The sequence below is a fragment of the Momordica charantia genome, assembly GCF_013281855.1.
Source record: "Momordica charantia cultivar OHB3-1 chromosome 8 unlocalized genomic scaffold, Mcharantia_2.0 BLBB01000008.1, whole genome shotgun sequence".
NCBI lineage: Eukaryota > Viridiplantae > Streptophyta > Magnoliopsida > Cucurbitales > Cucurbitaceae > Momordica > Momordica charantia.
In genome coordinates this window covers 27669439-27688361 of record NW_028275166.1, presented here as the reverse complement: position 1 = coordinate 27688361, position 18923 = coordinate 27669439, and the positions used below count along the sequence as shown (strand labels likewise).

Below are 18923 nucleotides of genomic sequence, written 5' to 3'. Positions count from 1 at the left end.
ATTCTTTATTTCGTGGACCCTACATATATATTATAATTAATGTGCCACTTTTATCATTTCTCGTTCATCTCTGGATTAGATCTATTATGAATTAATATTAGATAAATGATTATAATAAGAAATATTTAGTATCAATAATATAGTATTAAATTATATTATTATTGTAATTTAAAAAAGATTAGCACGATAAAGGGGTATATTAGTAATTCTTCATATATCTGATTTCGATTCCGATTTAAAGAATATATTACGATTCTAGAAAATTTCAACATTATGATTGCGATCGAGTAAACTGGCCTAAATTGTGGGGAAATTGGGATTTTTGACCCCTTTCAATAACCACTTTGGACTTTTGACCCCCTTTTGATTTTTACCTATTTCTGACCCCTCCACCTCAGATTTCTGACCCCTCCCCTTATTTTGCTTTGTAAAATTACCAAGTTACCCTCAATTTAAAAAAAGAAATCAAATCCAGCCTTCCCCTCCTTTCCCTCCCTGTCTCGGTCCTTCCCCTCCCTCATTCACTATCTCGTTGTCCATCCCAGTCTTCATCCCGGTCTCTCCCTCACAACCAGAAAGTTCATCTCCGTCGTTTCTTCTTCGTCTCCCTCACTTTGTCTCTATCAGAGCTTTCCCCCTTCCCTAATTTAGGTAATTTTTCTTTCAAACTCGCGATCTTATTGTGAATGATTTTCTACCTTTTTTTTCTTCGTTCTTTGCGTGGGTGTGAATGATTTCAACCTTCGGCTCTATCTGAAGTAGCCAAGGTTATTATGAAGTTTGATTTATTGTTGCTTCCATTGTTTTGTTTTAATTTTTGACTTTCAGGGTTCCATCTCGGCTTTAAGCCCGGTGGATTTAAGACCGGGATGAAACCCTGAAAGTCCATTCCAGAAGGATGGACTTTCTGGATTCCATCTCGGGCCTCATCCCGGTTCGAAATAGACCGGGATGAAGACCGAGATGGTATCCAGAAAGACCATCCTTCTGGAATCCATCTTGGGACTCATCCCGGTTTGAAATGGACCGGAACGAGGCATAACATATACATACATGGAGAAGAACGAAAAAAAGAAGGATAGCGAATGAGATCGAGAGCATAACATCGAGAGCGAGACATTAAGAGCGAGATATCGAGAGCGAGACAACGAGAGCGAGACATCGAGAGCGAAGCATTGAGAGCGAGACACCGAGATCGAGTCAGTGAGAACGAGTCAAGGAGAGCGATACAGCGAGATCGAGACAACGAGAGCGAGACAATCCCTATCCCGGTCTACCCCAGTTTATCCCCATCTCGGTCCCGGTCCCGGTCGTATCTGGACATGAAGGACCGGGCTTGAGTTTACCTTCTATCTCGATCTCAAACCCGGTTCTAAATTTCATCCCGGTCCAAGATAAATTCTAGACTTCATTTCTGTTTTCCGTAAAATAACGTTTTTTCTAGAAAAATGATAAAATTTCGTATCATTACAAGTTTGAAGAAGTACAATATTCTAAAATGATGAAATGAACATACCTATATTGTGAAAACAATGGATTCGAGATAACGGATTATGTGGGGACCGATCGATTGGATAATGTGGGCCAACAATCACGTGAAGAAAATTTTGAGTATTGGAAAAAAAACGTGACTTGCGTGTGTGTGGTGATTTGGAGTTGAAAAAACAAAGTGAGAATTGTTAAGTTGGTGGTTGGTTGGAAATTTATTATATCATAAATGCATTTATTATGAAATGAGGACAATTTCGTCAATTTACATGATAAAATAAGGGGAAGGGTTTAGAAATCTGAGGTGAAGGATCATAAATAAATAAAAAACAAAAGGGGGTCAAAAATTGAGAGTGGTTATTGAAAGAGGTAAAAAATCTCAATTTCCCCTAAATTGTAATATTCTTTTCTTCAAAATTTTCTATCAAGCGTGGGAATCTTATGTTCAAGTTACATATCATCGACTTGGATATTTCTGTAATTCGCTATTTTCACAGGCATGGCAGCTCCGGCGACGGCGAGTGGCAAGTGAAGCGCCGACCGGCCACCGCCATATATATCATCGAACCACCCGTCCGTTGTCACTTTTAGCTCGCTGAAATGACGACTGCCATGGGACCTCCACCGCCAAGAAACCCTTCCTCCTCTTCTCCAATGGATTCCGATGCCGGAACCCTGGATGGAGATTCAACCTCTTCTTCCACGGCAACAATGGCCTCCATGGGTCCTCCTCCTCCGAAAATTCCCACTCCTCCTGACTCTGAACCCCCAGCCCAGACCACAACTCAAGACGACGGCGACGAATCACTAGTGAATTCGATCAATTTCGATGCTTCAGAGCCCGTTGAGAAGGTTTCAAATGTCTCCGTGTCTGAGAAAGCCGTGGAACTACTGGCTTCTAAGCAATCACAGAGCTTAGCGGTGCCATACACCATTCCTTCTTGGAGTGGAGCTCCCTCCCATCGTTTCTTTTTGGAGGTTCTGAAGGATGGATGCATTATTGATCAATTTGATGTGTAAGTACAAGTTTGAAAGAAATTTTTGGAACTTTACTTAATTTCTCAAGATAAACGAAATTCTGGAACTTAGAGAGTGGCCCAGTCCTATTATAGTTTTGATTGTTGACATATTAGTTACTGAGTTGTGTATATGGTTTTAGGTATGAGAAGGGGGCTTATATGTTTGGACGCGTGGATCTATGCGATTTTGTTCTGGAGCATCCAACCATTTCTCGCTTTCACGCTGGTAACCAACTTTTCCCTTGTCATTTTGAAAGGTTGTTTATCTGATGACTTGAATTAGTGGACATGACCATATGCAGAGTTAGTATAACAGCGATTTCAAGCTTATAAATTTTAAATGCAGAATTTAAGTACAGGGTTTTCTAGCTATTATCATTGACTATTACATGTACAGGATTTAATCCTTGTTTCTATGTTACCATTAAGGTTCCATACATTGTAAATGGATTTCTATGTGTCAATTCAAAGGGCTCTCAACTCTCCATTAGATCTAAATTGCCTAAGTTTAACTAATAATATTAATCAGAAGAAGTTGGTGCTTTGAGCTAAGATTTAAATATCTATTACGTTCATTTACTGAGTGAAGTTGAAAATTGAGCTTGCTGGCTGTTGCTCCTGCCTTTGCCCTTCTTTCTTAAAATGGTCTGCGCTCTCTATGTAGATAGAAGCTCAGTGTTACTATTTCAGTGGTAGAGAGAATAACATTGTGCCTTTCCATATGAGACCTTCGGATCATTTTAAACTACTGTTAGACATTTGACACCTTTAAAGGTCATTTATTTTGCAAAAACTTGAATGCTCACAGGGTGAGCATTAAAATTCCTATGTTTCTTAATAATGTAGGATACTAGGCGTTGTAGGATGTGTGGATCTTTTGAAGAGATCATCATTCCTTCCTCAACCCATGGGCTTTAAGATTTCTTTGGTGGGGCATCTTTTTAGGAGACGATGCAAGGAAACAGGGGTTTTGGAGTGGAAGAAACAAGGAAACAAGGAAGAGTAGAAGCCTCACTAATGATAGTGACATCATTGATGATAAGAATCACTCCCAATGCTGTAGGAACTTCTCATATCGTACATTGTCAAGTGTAGGAAGTTAGAGATAAGAGGTTGGATCATAGTTCGGTTAAGGTAAAATTGCTCAAATCAAAATAAAAAGAGAAAGATTGGACAGACAATGTACGAACAACTCCTTACAACGTTAGGACTTAGCGGTTGAATTTTAGAAACAACATTCAACTCGTCATCCTTGAAGGTCTTATTAACAAGGAACATTGCACTGGAGACTAGACATTTTTGGCCTTTACTTTTCTTCTTTATATATCTTTTTCATCAATTTTCCTTATTTATCATATTAAAATTTAAAATTTTAAAATAATTAGAGACAAACTAATATATTAGTTCAGTAATAAATGATTATATGCAATTAACTTATATTTATATATAAAATACATTTTACATACATTGTATAATATCTCAATTTACATTTCTTGACATATTAAGTTCATGTAGAACTCTTCTAAAATTAAACTTAGATTATATAAAAAACTTATTTCTGTTGAATTAAAATATGAATCAAAATTACACCAAATGAATATATTGTTTACTTTAGATTAAAATTAATACAATTAAATGTAATTGACCATAAAATACTAAATTTATATGAATTAATTTAGTATAAGTATAATATGGTATCTAAATAGTATTATTTTTGTCATAAAAGAAAAAAAAAGGGAATTACCTATTTATGTGCGCAAGTTCTGAAAAACAAAACAAACATATTGCCAAAATATTTCAACGTATACTCATTATATTTTTCTGGAAAAGAAACATAACTATTCAAGCATGCTGGTTATTATATAACTTTATGTTTCTTCAAAAGAATAATTTAAGTGGTCAGAACTCAGAAGATACTATTCTTTTACTACATTGTCTTCCTTTTGTAGTTCTCCAATTTAGAAGTGATGGATATGCATACCTTTATGATCTTGGAAGTACTCATGGAACTTTTATTAATAAGAATCAGGTATGGAACTTTCTTATTTAATTTCAATTCTTATTATTTTTATCAATTTTTGTTCTTTTTCACAGTTACAACTTTCCTATTAGAAAACCCAGAAAAGTTTATGGTTATTGACTGCCGAAGGCTTTTCCTGCCTACTAATGAACATCTCCGTTCTTTTATTTAGGTGAAGAAAAGGATTTTTGTGGACTTGCATGTTGGTGATGTCATTCGATTTGGCCAGTGAGCAACTCTTCATTCTTCATTTTTTGAAATGAAATTTTTGTTTACTTGGATGGTCATTTAATTATTTTCTTCTCTTATGCTATAATTGATATCTTTAAAATATAGTAAATGCTCATAATGATTGTATCTGTCTGTCCCTAAAACAAGGTGTTTTTTCTCTTGGGCGTGGGGGATAAGAAACAGATAAGGACAGGGGTGAGAGGACCACCCCCTCCCAAAAGAAAAGCTATTAAAGAAAGACCTTCCAGTTGCTAATAATTATGGAAAGGCTGTAATTACAAATGAATTATTTTTTTGTTTTTGATGACCACCATATTCTTGCCTGCCTAGATCACCGGTTTGTTAGATAAATTGGCTAAGTTGCAAGTAATGTGAGTGAGATAGCCTATTTATGCTGAGCAAAGGTGTCTATTCTGTCAGATAGAGATTTCTTTTCACCTCCAAATTTGGTCTTTTTTGAAGTGAGCTAGGTGACTTGTCTCACATGTACGAGAGTGACCTGAGGAAGGTCATGTTAGTTTAAGCTGCATGAAAAAATACTTCTGATCATTTAATCTAGTTTAACTTGGTGGTTTTTATTTGTCTTGATATATTAAACGTGGTCTTCATTTTTTTTTTTGGATAAGAAAAAGAGACTTCCATTAAAAGGGTGAAAAAAAAAAAGAATTCCATTAAAAGGAAGAATAAAGACAAGGAGACGAGGAACCCCCTTGCCTAAAAGAAGGTTCAAACAAAACAGCCCAAAACTAAAAACTTTACAAAGACAATAGTTACAAAACATATTATGTAGGACACTTCAAAAAGAGGTTGTAAACCTTACAATCTCACAGGAAGACTTTTCAATTGGAAACGGTTAAAGAAGGTGAGTAATTACAGAATTCCTTAGAGCTTGCATTCCAAGAGAAGTAACAGAAACTAAAGAATCCCCAACCTCCCCCAATCCTTTTGCTACTCACAAAATAAAGACCTTGCTGTCTTGCTTTGTTAGGTTGTAGGCTGCAGTTTTTAAAATTTATTATCTTTTGCTTCAGTTTGCGCTTCTAAAACTCTGATGTTATTGTTTTTATTTTGCAGTTCATCTCGCTTGTACATTTTTCAAGGGCCAAATCATTTGATGCTACCTGTAAGCTTTGCTTAGCATTTTATGTTTAACTCATTGATCACTAAAAGGGTTACTAGAATTTTGCTCTTTTGTTTCCTAATCTACTCGTATTCATTCAGAGACTACTGCTTGCGTGTTTGAGAACTCTTGTAGTTAGACTACTTTAAAATTCATGGATGTAGATATGGAGAGACAGTGATTGGCAAATGATGAATATAAGCTCAGAAGGATCAGCATAGTATAAAACACAAAAATGACATGGTCACAATAACATGCCATAGAAAATTAAGGCATGAATACTATGGAAATAAATATGTCTAAATATACATATTTTTAACATATTTAACATAGTTAGAGTTTCATGCTCAAAGTTTTATTTTATTTTTAATTTAAAGTTATAATGTATGTGATTAGATTACAAAATGGAGAAGAGATAAGGTACCCTCACTATAAAAAGTTGAAGAAGTCAATTATATAGTTTCATTATTCTAATATTGTATTATAGAGATTTATTGAGAAAGTCCTAAACGAATTTAGGAATATCTTTACTCAAAAAGATACCGAGCTGCAAAACATAGTCATAGTGGAATCTTAGAGGAAAAGCATGGTCTTTACAATGACAATTTAATGGCCGAAAGAAATTGAAGATTGGATTTCCTGATATCATTGTGATAAAGAAAACTGCCTTTTGAAATCAGAGTTCAGAGATGCTAAAAACAATGGTTAAAGGATGAGAATGAAAACTCGAGCTTGTTCCACAGATGGTTTGATCGGCAGCAGAAATCATTTATCAATTAGGTTTGGGTGCGATAACGATCGTGTTAACCTAATAATTGACCTGATAAAGAAGGAGGTCCTTAATTTTTTTTTCTTGATAGGAAACAATTTCATTGATGATATGAAATTGTACAAAATATCAACCCTATCCAATGAAGTTACAAAAAATTTCTCCAGTTCAATATAAGAAAACTCAAGCTGAGGTCCTTAATCTATTCAGAACTATCCATTCCAAGGACGGGGTCTTGATTCTTTTATGATGACCTTAACTGGTTGCAGTTTCATAGGAGGTTAAGGCATTTCTGTAGGGATATTTTATGGAATAAGAGGTCTCTAAAGATATCTCCAGCCTCAAGAATAGTAGGTCCCTAAGGCTGGATGGGTTTGCCTCCAAATTCTTTAAAAAGTCGTGGACGTCATCAAATTTGAAATTACGTTACGTTGATGTTCCACAAGTTTTTTCTTGATAACTGTCAATGCCAACTTAAATAAAACCTCTGTCCCTTTAGTACATAAAAAAGTTGATGTAAGGTAGGTTAATGATTTTTGGCTGATTAGTTTAACAATAGGCCTTATAAAATTCTTGCCAAGGACTTCTCTTATTTCTCCTATTTTTTAATATTGGAGAGAGTTATTTGATTTTATCTTTCTCGTTAAAATGCCATATTCTTCTATTATTTTATTTGTGTGAGTAATGTCTGAAACTAGAAGTATTAATAATTTAATACTCTAGTTTAAGGGTGTATTTGGGAGTGATTTTGGCCATGCCAAAATCAATTTTGCTCATTGTCAAAATCACCTCCCTTCCATGGATCATGTTTGACAATTTAAAAAATTGATTTTAAGAAAGCTTAAAATCACTTTAAATTGATTTTTAAGGTATCACTTGGATAGTCATTTTGTAAAATCAATCATACTTAAATCTCTTTTTTCAAAATCACTAATTCTATCATCACTCCCAAACACACCCTAAGTATTCTAGGGGCATTGAAGTGTGGTATTTGTTGAATACATGTACAAACATGTTAACCAAATTAGTATGTCCTTCATAGGATGTACGTTAGTCAAATGCTACAAATTTTTACTCGAGCGTCTTGCCTACTGCAACATTGTTTTAGCCTTTGTTATGCAGTTAGCTTTCACTTTCAGTTAAAATCTATGCTTATTTACTATTTGATCTTGATTTGAATAAACGTGTTAGTTGAGTTATTTTTTGGACCGACCAGGAAGCAGACTTGACAATGGTAAAAAAGGCTAAGATTCGGGAAGATTCTCTGGATCGAGAAGCTTCACTTCGACGAGCTCGACAGGAAGCATCTCTTGCTGATGGTATATCTTGGGGTATGGGAGAAGATGCTGTTGAAGAGGCTGAGGTTTGTGCAATGCTTCAACAAAAAACTCATTTAGATGCTTGTTGGATTTTCTTAGGCTACAAGTTATACTTCAATTGGACCATGTTTCTTTTATGGGGATTTAAGTAAATGTAGATTTTTGCAGCTGAGTACTTACTCTGTTATGAATATCTAGGATGAAGTTGAGGAAGTCACGTGGCAAACGTACAAAGGACAACTTACAGAAAAGCAGCAAAAAACTCGTGAAAAGGTTTTAAAAAGAACCGAAAAGGTTAGTCAATGTTATCCTTTTCGATCTTAGAATGATGTGAGACGATCAATATTTTCTCTACCACATGTTGCAACACAGATTATAACATCCCAAGGTGTTTTCTTTTGGCCTTTTGATGTTGTCTGGTTAAAAGAATCCCTTCTAAGTTGCACTTGTTTCTTTGGCCCTTAATTTTTGAAAGGTTGAATACTCGTAATAACTTGGAATACTGGACGGCTTGGTATGTTATTTATTATTTTGATTTTGGGCCGGTTGATTGTTTGTCTCTATTTGGTAGATACGTTTTGAAACTTGGAACTACGGTTTAAGCTTCTCTCTAGAAACGCATTTTTTATGATATAAAGCATTGTTATGATGTTCTTCCCCATCTGGGCATTCTTTTGCATGGCACATATTGTTCGATACAGATTGCTCATATGAGGAAAGAAATTGATGCAATTCGTGCTAAAGACATTGCTCAAGGTGGATTGACACAAGGGCAGCAAACTCAGATTGCTAGGAATGAACAAAGAATTACTCAGGTGAAAACTTAGCCCGGAATTAGTACTGCAATTTATTTTCTTTTTGCTTTACACAATGCCTAATGATTTTGGTACTACGATTTGATTTTTCTTATCTTTTGTCACAACATCATTTTAATTGTTTCTTCGCCTTCTAACAATAAATTTGGCAGATCTTGGAAGAACTCGAAAACTTGGAAGAGACACTGAATGATAGCATTAGGGAAAGTCTTGGTGCTCGTTCTGGGATCCGATCACGCGGTAAGAAGCAAGGAGTGGAAGACGATGAAGAACTTTTAAGGTACGTTCTATAAGGTGAATGTGAAGTCATATGTTTCTTTAGTATAAATCAAGATATGATATATATTTATTGAGGTAAATAGGATACAACTGACCCAATATGCTAGAATTATGGAGGCATTTTATAGAATAAAAGAATGCATAGCGACTTTGATAAAATTTTATGTTCTGTTTGATGTCATTTTTTCAGTGATGATGATGACTTCTATGACCGCACAAAGAAGGCTTCAAACAAAAAGGCTGGTGAAAACCAATCAGTTGAAACTGCTGATTCTCTACTTGATAAGAGAGATGCCATCATGAAAGAAATGGAAGAAAAAAGAGGATTGCTTTTGATTGAGGAGAAAAAAATGGAATCACCTACAGATTTGGAAACTGGCAATGATGCTCTTGATGCTTACATGTCAGGGCTTTCATCTCAACTAGGTTTGGTTCTCATGCGTTTAGTATACATACCTTGGTTCTGTTCCAATAGTCTTAGTTGTTCCTTTGCTTGAGTGTGGTTTTTACTTTCTTATGTTGTTATTTTTGTGCATATATTACACATATATATGAAACTACCAACACATTTTTTGTATCTAATAATCAATTAGCTGTAATAAACATTAAAAATTATGCCAATACTTTCCCTTTAAATGTGAGGGATGAGACCTTAACTATTTTGAGCAATAATTTTCGAAAGATATTATCTGCAGATTTATGTGGTTACGTTCTTGCAAAATGTTAGAGAACATTTCTTGTGACTGCTGATGTCGATTTGATTTTTGTTGGCAGTGCTTGACAAAACCACCAAACTACAGAATGAATTGTCGTCTCTTCAGCCAGAACTAGATAGAATTTTGTACCTGTTGAAAATTGCTGACCCGTCAGGAGAAGCTGCCAAGAAAAGGGATTCAGCTACGGCCAAGAAAAGTGATACAAAACTAGAAGAAGCAAAGCCTGAAAAATTAAAAGCCCCCCCATCTGTTAATGGGAAACCAAGGAAGGAGCCAATAAAAGACAGTGGTTCGGAAGAACGACTGGTAGATGCCAAACAAGAAGTGAAAACCACACAAGAAAGTGTTGAAACTGACCAGGCAGTTACCGAAAAGATTGTGGATGATACTAAAGATAAAAAAACTACCAGTTATACTGTTGTAAAGCCCCAGTGGCTTGGGGCAATTGAAGAAATGAAGTCAGAGGACGTTCAGAAGGATGCTGCACCATTGGATATACAAAACGAATCTGACGATTTTGTTGACTACAAAAACAGGAAAGAGGTTCTGGGAAGTTCTGTTGACCAGCCTGCAAGGGTGGATTCTGTGATTGAGAATGCTGCCCCAGGTTTGATTTTGAGAAAACGGAAGCAAGAAGAGAAATCTGACGGTCACTTGGATGCCTTGCAACAGTCAACATCATCTTCCGAGGCAGAGAGAGCAGAACTCAAGGCAGAAGATGCTGTGGCTTTGCTGTTAAAGCATAAAAGAGGGTATCATGGATCAGATGAGGAGGAACGACATGAAAGCAAACGCTCGACAGGCCGGAACAGATCAAAAAAGGATGAGAAGAAGTCCAAGAGGGTACTTGGTCCTGAAAAACCGTCATTTCTCGATACAAAAGCTGATTATGAATCATGGATTCCCCCTGAGGGTAAGTGTTTCAGTGACTTTATTGGTCCTACGTTAAATTTAGAACTTCTGCATTCTCTCTAATATTATGCTGAGTTATCTTTAACATATGCAGGACAATCAGGTGATGGAAGAACAGCATTAAATGAACGATATGGCTATTAATGTTCCCTTATTTCTCAAAACATTGATCTTAAATTGGGATTTCCCTCCCACTCTTGCTGGAAAGATGCAAATTACATCATCGATCCAGCTAACGAAGGAAGCGAGCTGATTATTCAACGCTACTGAGGCACATAGCTTTCGTTGGAATGTGTTGCATCAAATCCAAAAATCCAAGGAAGTTGAAATTCAGGCAAAGATGTTGATGAACTTTGGGATTGGCAAGCTTGGAAAAGTTGCTTAATCCGAGGGCAAGAGAAGATATAATTGGAGGACTTGTAAAAGTATATGCTCTCTTATTGTGGAAGGAGTAGTGTTGTAACATACAAGGGCAGTTCTTTTGTTCAAATAGGTAATGGTTCTTTAAGTCTCGATGCATAAATACCAGCTAACGGTACGGATCAGCTGTTACGTTCTTGGGGGTTATTATAGTTTTTTCCCCCAACTCCTTTGTATGAAGATCTGAGTGGGGATGAAGACTCTATATAGGAAAGAAGTAATTTTCTATTACCATTTATATCTATGGATTTGATAGAATCAATAGTATGACAAAAAAATTTGACAAAATATAAAAAGATGGTTATAATGTTAATATTAATAGATTTTTTTAATTTATTTAGAAAGTGTGAAATCCTTATTTGTTAATTTAAATATTCGTTATGAATTCATTATTATTTATAACTTTTTTGAAATACCTATTGATATAGATATTCTATCGATATTTTTATCGACATTTTTATAAAATTGAGATCTTGATATTTTTATTGATATTAACATTTAAAATTTTAATTATGATGTATTTTAAAAAGTCTCTAATAGATTTGAACTCATGTTGTGTTTATTCATGTTAAAAGGGTAAGATAGGTGTGAATGAGTTTAGCAAGCTTTGTGACTTTTCTTTTTCCTTGTATATTGATGAGTTTAACTTTATGATGTATTATGAACTTTATAGGTTAAATCATGCATTTTCATTCTTAAATTTTAAGAATTACATTTATTTAATCCTTATATTTTAAAATTTTTTGACAGGTCATCAAATTTATGGTATTATATTTACTTAATTTTTTTTTTTTGAGTTCAACAACATACGAGGTAGAGGTCCAAACTTCAATCGATATATATGTCTTAACCAATGTTTAATAAATTTTTAAACTTTCAACATCATCAAACAGATTCTTGCTATTAACTTTATTAATTTAATGTTTATGCCATTAAATGGTTGAACTTTTGAGCGTTTTTTAACAATAGATATTTGTTAGACAAAAAAAAAAGAGGTTAAAAATTTCATAGTTTATAAAGTATGGTGATAATATAGATTGTTTTATAGACCTATGCTCAACCAAAACTGCTAGACTTTTCTAAAGAACTTTATACCAATTACCCATCTTATGGTTAAATCATAATATGGTCTTAAAATTTTAGATTTGTGCCTATTTAGTTTCAATACTTCTAGAATAATCTTTAAAGTTTGGTTTATTCTTTATATTTTAGACGTTTATAATAATCTCAATTGTTGTCTCCATCATTTTAATGCTTAGGTCATTAAAGTTAGAACTTGTTTGAAATTAGACTGCCACGTAATTCTTAAATAATATAGTCAATGTGTTAGTAAGCATTAATTAATATAGTTAACTACATGAATTTAGACATAAAATTTAAAGTTCAAAGACTTGTTATAAATACAGCACCTTGCAAGTTCATAAACTAAACTTACCATTCAGTTTTTTTAGTACAACTACATGTAGGGGTGAAGATTCGAACTCACAACATTTTAGAGGGACATATATATGCTTTAACTAGTTGAGCTACGGTCAGACGTCAATTCAATCTTATCTTATAATTTTATGTTTGTTTGTGCACTACAAACTATACTATAAATTTCAATCTGAACATAACTTAATGAATAAGATACTTATTATCATATCGAAGATTCACGTCAATCCAAACATAACTTAACATATAAGATATTCATTACCGTCTTAAACATCAACGTCAATCCAAATATAGTATAACAAATAAGATACCCTATTACGACCATCTTATAGATTCATGTTAATTCGACCATAGTTCACTAGATAAAATATCTATTACCATCTGAAAAGCTACCGAATTTTTAGAGTTAGAATGCATATCAAAAATCCATGATGGGTAATAGTGATCCCAAGTCCCTAGACACCATGGAAAGCTGTAAAAGACACAAAGGTTTTAAGTTATTAGACCCAAATCCACTCCTCCCTGCTTCCAACTATTGAGTTATTTTTTATCAGTCGAGTGATAAAAAATATTGTGAAAAGAAATAATAAAATTATCAAATCTTGATTGTATAAACATCACATGGAAGTTCATCTGATATAGGTACAAAATTTAGTTCTATGTAGTAATCAACGAACAACTTAAACAACATTAAAAAGCTAGAAATTTATAAATCATGAAACTGAGTTTAGAAGATAAAAAGTGTAAAAGAACAATCTTATTCTGGAAAAATTAGGATTTGAACATCACACCAACATGTATATATTTAAGTAAAGAAAAATTTATTTTTATTGATTTATAATAAGTTTTTTTTGTATATTTATTTTATAAAAAAATTGACATATTTAGTAAAGAAAAAATTTATTCATGTATTTTTTTAATTAAATGAGTGTATATATAGAGTAAAATATTAAAAAAAGAATGCTGTGGGAATCAAACGCCAGCCGCCCAGGGGGGCTAGGGCCCCAACGCCGCTGCCCCAAATATTTTTCATTTCTAACGTATATGAATTTATTTTTGGATCCAAAAAGAAGAAAAAAAAAACTATTTTCTTTTTAAGATAAAGGAAAAAAAAAACTCATACATTAAGATATCATAACCTACTTTCATATCAAAAATATTTTTCGCTTCTAAATAATATGAAGGACTATATTTGCATCTTTTGAGTTTTTCATTAACTATTCTTATAGTTGTCGGCAAAACTCAACTACTTAATAAATTATTTATTTATTATTAAAAGATCATGAGTTCGAATCTCTATTCCCACGATTTAAAGTTCAAAATTCCCAATTTCTAAGTTCTATTGTTTTTATTTCTTTTGATCAAGCTTTTATTCATCTTGCAATACTTTTTTTCTTCTTCTTTTTAAAAATTAAGTTTAGAAACATTACTTTCACCCATGTGTTCATTTATTTTGTTATATAGTTTTTATAAACATTTTCAAAATCTAGATCAAGTCTTGAAAAAAAAATGTAGTTTTCAAAAAGTAGTTTGTGCTTTTTAAAATTTATCTAGAATTCAAATGTGTTTTCAAGTTAGGTAAAAATTTTACTAATGAAAGGGTAAAAGAAAATATAATTTTTAAAAATAGAAAACTAAAAATATATGTGATTATCAACCGCATGTTAGTATTTTACTATTTTTGAATCATTGTTTAAACAATATAATTTTTGGACATTTGACAACTCAAGCCGAAGAAACTTATATAGTAAATCACTTTTGGTCCCACCTCAACTAAAAAGTAATTTACTCCTCCACTCATTTAAACGAGCGGATAAAAAGGAAGAGCTCAATGAAACAGAAGTAGTTGTCGAGATATACATAAGATACTATTAGTTGCTCGACCAGAGCCGTACCCTAACTTTATTGCAACCTAAAAACTTCAGCAGATTGTAATTTGTATGAAATTCATGATGCATTTATTTGTGTCAAAAGTCCTAAATGCTTAACTATCAAGATTTCATTGTAAACATTTTCTTTCACAAGTTTTATTGTCTTTCCTCATTTTACAGTAATTAAGTTTAGTTTAGATGAGTAATGTTTTGCTTTTTTCCATTTTAGTTACCCTAAGTAGTTCAATTGATTATCATTGTTATATGAATCCTACGTTTAATTATTTATTTTAATATTTTGTAGAATATGTCAAAGCGAATATAGTTCGGTAATTGATATATATCTTCAATCAAAAGGTCGTGGATTCGATGTCCCACCCCACTTGTACTAAAAAAATATTTTTTAGAATATTATAATTAAAATAAAATGATACATTTTAGAATTTTTAATGTATAAAAGAGATTATTAATGTCTTTTTTTTTTGAAAGGATGTTAGTGTCTTGCCAAAACGAGAATAGCTCAGCGGTAATTGGCATATACCTCAAATCAAGAGGTTATGAAATTTCACTTTTTAATTTTGACTTTTTATACTAAATCATCAATAACAGCATTTCTATCAACTACAAAAGTTTGACAACTATTTATTTGTTTGGAAAAAAAAAAATCTATTTTCTCTCTTCTTTTATTCATTTCTCTATCTTACTGGTAAAAAATTTGACGAAGATAGTCAAAAGACTTTCTACGAACCTGTCAGTATCTAAATATATTTCTTTGAGGAGAATTAAATGAGACGTATACAAAAACGTAAAAGATGTCAAAGCGAATACAACTCAACTATAATAATTAGTATATATCTGAACCAAGAAGTGGTGAGTTTGATCTCCAAACATTGTACTAAAAAAATATAAAAAATGTACTACAAAACAAAAACTCGTTAGTTATTCAATTAAAGAGGGGGTTGTCGGTTGATTATTAATAATCCCTCCTTTCTTTTTCGTATTTCAATGAAATCAAAATTCAAAACAAACCTATGGTAAAAAAAAAAAAAAAAAAGTTAAAAGAAATTAATGACACTTTAGGAAAAGGAAAATAAAAGAAAACAAGAACTTGGGAGGCCACGCCCTCGTGTTCTTCAAACCAAAAACATTAATGTATTAATCAAAGACATGTATTTAATTTAATTTTTTACGAAACATTATAATTAATTTGAATTAAATATAATTAAGAAAGAAATAGGGTTTTAGTAATTCGATAAAAACTCACTTGCAATGTTTCCCAAAGGCTCTTAATTTGATGCTTTTTAATTTTGGTATCCTCATTCTTCCCTCCTAACGATGCCTCTCTCTCTCTTGCTCTTCCTCTTTTCAGTATCCAATGCTTTCTCTCATTAATTTATTACCCCTTTACCACCTTCTAAATAATCAAAATACTATTCTTTTATCTATTCTTGTAATGTTTCCATTTTTCTATTTCTGTTTGGTAAAAAAAAAAATAATTTTGTCACATCGCTAAACTTTAGTATGTAATAATTTTGGTCTATTGTAAATTTTTTTGTTAAGTTTATCTTATATATGTACGACCAAAATAAACTGATGAGGGACCATAATGTATTTATAAATTACCAAGACTGGCTAAATCGTTGTGTGATAAGAATAGACACTTTAAACTTCATTGTTAAAAATTTTAAATTAGAAGGACTAAATCATTATAAATTAACTAAATTTTAGAGACTAAATCGTTACTTTAGTAAAAATGTGTTTTTTTATATTACCAATATCATTTTGAGTGCTTTTCATAAATAATTTTTCCAGTTTAGTTTGGATAAAAATGAAAATTTCCCAAATATAATGATTGAGAAATTAATTGTTTCCACTTTTTTACGGTAAATATTTTGTAAAAATGTATTTGGAAAGGTTGATTTTGTAAAATGGGGTTCAATGTAATAAAAGTGAAAGTTAAAGATTTAAAGAATTTAGTTAAGTGCATCAATAGAAAGAGAGCTAACCTACTTCACTGGTAATTGATATATATCGAAAGGTTGTGACTTTTTTACTGAAAAAATAAATAAATAAAAAGAATTTTAAAAAAAAAATATAACCATTTAGACCTTGTTTTCAATTTTATGTTTTTAAAAATTGTGCTCCCGATCATCATTGTTTTCTTCTGAACTGATTTGACTTCTTAACCAAATAATTTTAAAAATAAAACCAAGTTTCTAAACACTACTTTTTTTCAATTTTCAAAATTTGGAAACGAAATTACAAAGAAACACATGGAAGTAGTGGTTTTAAACTTAATTTATATATATATAAAAAACATAAAACTAAAATCGAAATGGTTAGCAAACGAACTCTCGATTTTTGATTTTCTGATTAGATCAAATAAATAAAGTACTTTAACAGACCTCCTAATATCTAAACTCAAATATAGTCTAATCGTAAATCTTGTATAGCCATATTTTACAAACAAATTTTTATAATGTTAATTTTGTATAATTAAAATTCCTAAAGTATGACTACCATAAATAGCTAAAGTACGTGCTCTAATGCTAAGAACTATTATATTGTATTTTATTATGTTATATTATAATATTATACATATTATATATGTAGAGCCATGAATCCGAATCATGATGTTACATTGATTACATTTACCGAACAGCTTGCTAAAATGGACCAAAAAGGAGTATTAAATAAAGTTTTTTTTTTTTTTGAAAGAAGTACTAAATAAAGTTGAGAAATAGAATGTTTACTTCTATGGGCAGTAAAATTAAGATTCAAACTTTTCGGCTAAAGTTAATGTTGTTTATAAATATCGTGGTAGAATTAAAATGTAATTGTAAGTTTGTGAATATATATATTTTTAAAGAATATTATATCACAAATTAGAGAGAAAAATATTTATATATATATATATATATATATATATATATATATAAAAAGAAAACCAAAATTTTAAAACAAAAGTAGGTTTTTATAAATATATGTTTTTTATTTTCAAAATTTGATAACAAGATAGGAATGCGCAGGTGGAAGCTAGTAGTGAGGGATGATATCAATGTTCATGGAGTTCGATCTCAAAATCAATTAACAACGAGCGAGAAGTAATCTATGTCTATCATAAACTTTCGTAAGGCCCTTTTTATTTTCAATGTGGGACGATCTTTAACATACATCTTCAAGATCGTAGCTCTTTTAGCTCATCGATTTTGGCCAATCTCCTTTTTGGACCGAACGCTCGCTTGAACTTTTTGACTTTGATGTCATGTTAACATATTAAACTACCAATTAATGAACCGAAAAGCTAAAGTTGATTAAGTTAGGGTAAATTTAATAATTTACATTGGATATCTAATTATTGTAAGCTTAATTTTAAAAAAACATAAAAAGTAAAAATAAAATGGTCAATTACCAGACCGGGTTTAAGTAAACTCCGTCTTGAAAAGTAGAAACATGAACAGCTGTGTGTTAACCTAACGATTTGAAAATCACCCAAAAAGATTCTGATGCCCCAAACATGAGAACAGGAAAAAGAAAAGTTTGACCACAAAAACCCTAACAGCCATGAAATTAAAGGACATGTTAATTAAATAAAATAATAAACAGACCATAATAAGAGATTTTATTTAAACAACATTCCTATTTATGTAAATGTGCTCTTTAATTATGACCAAATCTCTGACTTAGACCTCTCCCAAAACATTGACCTAGCTAGCTAGTTTGTGTCTTGGCTATGGCTACCCACTTGAGATTATAGTAATATTTGTGATCATGGATCAGCCACATCTCTTGATAATATATAAAAACTTGGCTTTATTAATTTTAAACATGTGATTCTGTAAAAGGGGGAAAAGAAAACCCAAATCCTACTTATGTTCAAATAATAACAATAAATAAATAAAGGATTTGTTTGATTGTGATTAGTTCGTTTTTAGTTTCGGTTAATATACTATTTTGGTTCCTGTGTTTTGCTTTTACTTCATTTTGGTCATTGTATTTTCAAAACGTCTATTTTAATATCTTTGTATTTTTAACTTTTGTTCATTCGAGTCCTTGTACGTTTGAAATGTTTTTGTTTTAGTCCTGTACGTTTAAAAGATGATGATTTTGGTTCTTGTTTGTAAAATATTAACAAAATTTTTATACACAATATAGAAACCTTTTAATACAAATTTATAATTATATTTCTAGAAATTTAAAGAGTGAAGAGTCGTGCTAAAATTTTGATTGGATCGAAACAATGATCAGAAAAAATGAAACTGAACAATGGATAGAAGTGGTCAATTTTTAAAAATACCAAAACAAAAATGTGGATATTTTGAAAGTATATGGACTAATTTAAACATATTTACAAATTTTAAGAACTACAAAACTTATACCAAGTAATTAGAAGAGATGAAGTGGTCACAAATGGCATACTCTTGGTTTTTCCTTGGATCAAAATTATAGAAAGGCTATTATTATATAATGAAGACTTCTCCAAAGTAGAGTTCATATATTCAACTAAGCA

The 18923-nt window shown here is 31.9% G+C and overlaps 1 protein-coding gene across 1 annotated transcript; it reads left to right on the top strand.

Annotated features, from left to right (window-relative positions):
• Nucleotides 1-1912: 1912 nt before the first annotated feature.
• On the top strand, nucleotides 1913-11346 carry LOC111022181 (SMAD/FHA domain-containing protein). The gene is made up of 12 exons (XM_022299345.1): nucleotides 1913-2504; nucleotides 2648-2733; nucleotides 4457-4536; nucleotides 4700-4755; nucleotides 5833-5881; nucleotides 7864-8010; nucleotides 8165-8260; nucleotides 8668-8781; nucleotides 8934-9061; nucleotides 9251-9486; nucleotides 9835-10689; nucleotides 10783-11346. Exons 1-12 carry the CDS (start codon nucleotides 2089-2091, stop codon nucleotides 10830-10832), a joined length of 2313 nt encoding a protein of 770 aa, XP_022155037.1. The 5' UTR covers nucleotides 1913-2088; the 3' UTR covers nucleotides 10833-11346.
• Nucleotides 11347-18923: the final 7577 nt, after the last annotated feature.